A 5,044-nucleotide genomic window follows, 5' to 3' on the forward strand; every position below is an offset into this window, starting at 1 on the left:
ATATATATATATGTAGGTATATGCAAAAAATTTTGCTTAGGACTATTTATGAAGGCATTAATGTAAAAATCTTAAAATGCATACATAAATGGGTAATTAAAAAACTAATATTAAATTAAATAAATAGATAAATAAATAAGTCCTGATTAACGCGGGCTTAAGATTAGTAAAATCTTGTTATGTAATACTAAATTGTAAAGTTTAATTTTTCACAATACTAAAGATAAAATGCTATTATTAATATTAAAATGTAATATTAAAATTTATTCTACATAAAATTTGGAGAAAAAAATACTAATAAGGAGTTATTTTAATTTTATTTTTAATTTTATTTTTATCAAAGTTGTAAAATTCTGCACTTATTAAAAGTTGTTTAGGCAGTTTAAATATATATTTAACAATAAACATTGTTATCAAATTATTAATTAACATAAAACGCGAATTTCTGGCTATCGATTTGTAAACCTCAATGATTTTCGAGAAACATTAACAATTGGACGAAAGTATCAGCTTTACATATATATATCTTTCTTAAGGATGGATAAATAATGGACTTTCAGACGTTTCATTAATTAATTATACAAATAATTTGTAATATAGTTAATAACTTTGTTGCAGCTAGTACGATAAATTCAGAGTTTTGACGGAATTAGTTTAGCTTATAATGTTTGAAACATTTAAAAGCTGAAATATTGTTAAAGAAACACGGTAGTCAAGAGACACGGTAGTGTCTCACTCGAAGTACACGCGCAGCGAAATTGACATTACCGGGAAGATCTGATGCAAATGTTCGATTTAATATGTGTAATGAACCTGCACATTAAGCAGATACTGTAGAATAGATAAGTATATAATCTGAACTTGAATGTATCTTGCTACAATGTATAATTTGATAAATAGTAGATTTGATGGATAGTCTAGAAACTTTAGATAGATATTAGTTATAAAATTATTCTACAAGAAAAACATAAATACCTAAAAAATGCTTTTATTTAAATCATGAATATAAATGGAAAAAGTATATCTAATCTAATAGTGAGAAAAACTAATTAGCTATAAATTAAATTAGAAAGAAAAACATCTAATTTTTTAAAAGATCTATTTAAATTAACAATGTAAATTATATACAAAAGATTTTTAACTTTTTATGATAACTTATACAGATGACTTTAGACGGATAAATCACGAGGTAAAGTTCTCTTTGACGATAAAAGAAATATTTTATGCAGGAAAACGTGTATATAAAAATGTATAGTTTTATTATTTTAATGGGAACTCCCCTGAAGTGGAAGAACTTATATATTTAATGCTAAAATATTTTTACATAATTTATAAGAAATTACACTAAATGACGATGACATAACGTTGATATTGTTAACTATATATAATGCAATTGTGAGGAAATGCTATTTTGAGTTATGTCTATTAATTAGCGTGATAATCTAACATTACAGGTAGAAAAAATATAGAGAACGTATTCTTTATTCTTATCGTACGTATGCTTCGTGTCATATGTACAGGCAATAAATATTCCATTCACTAGCGATACATCATATGCACTAGCAACCGACTATATTTATCGTAGGATCTGTGTCGGCTGATATAGAGCTGAAATATCGACTTTGTTCTTTATCACACGTTTATGACTTTCACGAACTTAATAATTAATAATGTTTTGCATTTATAATGTTTGCCATTTGCGGAAGCATTGCTGCGTATGCTCAGTGTCACTTCGTAAGAATAAAGCGCAACAGACTCGAGTGCACGTAGATTTACCAGACTCGTAATTGATCGTAATTTATATGACGTTCAAAAAATTGCAATTAATTTGGATTCAGAGCAACTGGAAAGATAGATATCGATAAAATAAAACTCTTATATTATCAATTCGTAACGCATGTGTGAAATTTTTTGACAAAAGTGTGTTAATTGAAAAAATCTTTACGCACGGATGTCTCATAAAAAAACTTTATACAAGAAATCAAATTAAAATATAAAAGATATAAATCATTATGGAATAATGCATGTGAATATGCACAAGTTGACGAGACATAATGAAGAAGAGAAATAGATATTAATTTCAAGTTTAATTATGGAAGAAGATAGTGGCTGCAAAAATGTCTTTGATTCGGTTGAGAATTCAATCTTCATGGATGCCTATAAAATTAACAATTTCTTCAAAAACTTAAATAAAGATAATCCCGCCGCAGAAAAAATTAGTAAACAGAAAGTGATCAAAATAAAATCAGAGTTACATAAAAATTCATTTTGGATGCTTAAGATGTCGATAATATTTTTCAAGCTCATCGGTCTTGCCACGTTTGCTCATCATATCGTCATGCGGAAGAAGAGATCGTTATACACATTTCAGTACTCTGAATTTGGCATCGTATACAATGTCATATTGAGTAGCTTAATAATCGCTTCGAACTATTTGTCGATACCATTCAGACTCAATTTGGAATATGAAAATAAGTCAAACTTGACTGTAGGCATCGAGGTTCTGCAAACTGTACTTGGCTCTCTAGTGATCTGCACGATTTTATTCATCTATTGCATCGATCAGAAGTCCCTGGTGCGGATCGCTAATCGATTAATGGACGTCGAGCACGAAATGGATTGTCTGTATCATCTGTATCAACCGCTGCGACGACAGCATATCTTCTGTGCTATGATCATCGTCTGCATCTTAAAGGTTTGCTTGCTGATTCTTCTTCTGACCACCGAGATCCTGGCCTTCCACACAGGCCCGGTCTCCTGGCTGTCGGACATTCTGCCGACATTTCACGTAGGTTGGCTGTTGATACAGTACTTCTTGTTGGTCACGATCATACAAGCCGATTTCGCTGACGTGAATCAAGCGATACAGAGTCTCACCAGGGTCGGCACACCTGATCTTCGACCGCAATCTCTCTATCAAACGCGTCGTGTTGTATTCAGCAATTCCACGGTTCATCAACTGCTGCAACTACGAGATATGCACTGTCATCTTTGCGAGATCTCCGAGGACGTGTCGGACTTCTATTCACTACCAGTATTGTTCGGCTTTACTTTTCTCTTTCTGACACTCATATATAACGGCTACTATCTTTTTTCGCCTCTGTTGATGACCGATAATATCTTAGAGTACGAGACTCTTAGTAATACCTTCATCTGGTTAATATTCCTGATTTATCCCATTTCTCTCCTCACCAACAGAACTACCAAGATTTTGAACGAGGTAGGATAATCAGTATAATAACAAGCTCGAGTTTATATCATATTTTGATCGAATTGTTTTAATCAAAAGACATTTTTTTATTAACAAATAAAATCCTGAATGTTTTACAAAATTGCGCGGCATTGTTCCAATTACAAATTTATTTTAGATAGGGAAAACGGGCAATGTGATACATGGTCTTTTAAGATGCGCGATCGGCAAAGAAACAAAGTCAGAGGTAAGACACGAAGTCACGTGAAACTTTCTTAAGGTACTCAATGTAACGACGTTTATCATAGATCTGTTGCAGCTCGAGGAATTTTCGCTTCAATTGCTACATCGCAAGATACAGTTCACAGCTAACGGATATTTCACGCTCGATAACAGTTTTCTTCACTCGGTGAGAATATTTTTAATGTTGTTTTGATAGTCTAATATAAATTAAATTTTTTAATGAATAATTTTGATTATTAGCTGATCGGTACGGTGGCGACGTATTTGGTGATCCTTGTGCAATTTCAAATGGGAAGCTCGTGTTCGTCAAGACTGCACTTGAATTGTACAGGGAATGATTTGTCGAACGCAAAATAATAAATTGAAATTAAAAAGCAGACGTAATTTGTACCGTGAAGTTTCTTTAATTAATAGAGGAAAGTCCCCTATTATGAGATAAGCTCCTAATATGCGATAGCGGGGTTTCTGCTAAACTAATAGTTCTATTTGTTGGTTCTATACCATAAACTTATTGCCCTTGGTGTGAAACCTATTTAGTAGAAAATTCATTGTTTGATCATGCATGCACTCGTTACAAATATCGAAATTGTGAATTTGGATGTTATCAAGTTCCATGAAGGTGAGACTTTGAACCTTGTTTATTATATAATAAATAAATATTTGACAATGAGTTCTGTATGCAGCGATAGAGTAAGGTCGTATTAAAAGGAAAATACAAAGATATGTTGAGTTGCTTAATTGTAGAGGATAGATTTGGTGATCGCGAAAACGCAAGCATGAGATCCGTCATAGAAATATTCAAGGTGACGATCGTTGCTAGAGTATGAAGGTTATTGTACGGTAATAAAAAGAGGGAAAATACTATGTTAGAATTAAGGGAAGGTTTATACGAACTTATAACAGTATGCTGATGGTGATCGCATGCTCATGCTGAGCGCACACTGGCTGCGCTGGAAATATTGAGTATAAGTGGGTGGGTTTGTGATTATTGCAAATAAGCTTCTCCATTACATTTGTATTTCACTATTTCAGAGACATTAAATAAAGTTTTCTAATTGCAATACCGATGTATTTTGCATTTTATTAGCGATTTCTTTGAGTATCTCATATTAGGAGCACACTTTTTCGATTTTGCATGAAGCTCATTTTTTACATTTTTCTAATTTTCACATATTTAATAATTTAAATTTTCTAATTTTCACACAAAATAGATGTGGTATCTCATAATAGGGGACTTTCCTCTACCTAAAATTCATTATGTGGTATCGATACGCAAAATTGCTTTGTAACTTTCTATTGTGATCTTCTGATGTATTGAATTAGTTCTGATTTGCAGAACTAGTGGACACAAATGTAAATATATATATATATATATATATATATATACACACACATATATGTATATATTGTATGTAAATTATATACGTATGGTTAATTTATTTATTTATACATTATATTAAGTAAAATTAAATGGCATCCGGTATTTCAGAGCACAGTGATAGAATGAAATTCTAGTATACATTTATATTTTTCCAATCAAAGAATAATTAAGTTTCAATGTATATATAAAAATCCTTGATGCGGAACGTAATTGTCGGAAAAGCTTTATTG

General features: G+C 31.4%; 1 protein-coding gene across 2 annotated transcripts; it reads left to right on the forward strand.

The window, feature by feature from the left end:
- Window positions 1-1,732: 1,732 nt before the first annotated feature.
- LOC112459916 (putative gustatory receptor 28a) lies at window positions 1,733-4,546 on the forward strand. Of its 2 annotated transcripts, none has more exons than XM_025024288.1 (4): window positions 1,733-3,220; window positions 3,369-3,437; window positions 3,510-3,599; window positions 3,674-4,546. In XM_025024288.1, exons 1-4 carry the CDS (start codon window positions 2,093-2,095, stop codon window positions 3,788-3,790), a joined length of 1,404 nt encoding a protein of 467 aa, XP_024880056.1. In that variant the 5' UTR covers window positions 1,733-2,092; the 3' UTR covers window positions 3,791-4,546. The 2 variants fall into 2 exon arrangements, with proteins under 2 accessions (XP_024880056.1, XP_024880057.1); XM_025024289.1 differs by having other exon boundaries at window positions 3,499-3,599; window positions 3,674-3,764.
- The last annotated feature ends 498 nt before the right edge of the window (window positions 4,547-5,044 follow it).

The sequence above is a fragment of the Temnothorax curvispinosus genome, unplaced genomic scaffold (genome assembly GCF_003070985.1).
Source record: "Temnothorax curvispinosus isolate PA1 unplaced genomic scaffold, ASM307098v1 QBEX01010225.1, whole genome shotgun sequence".
NCBI classification, from domain to species: domain Eukaryota; kingdom Metazoa; phylum Arthropoda; class Insecta; order Hymenoptera; family Formicidae; genus Temnothorax; species Temnothorax curvispinosus.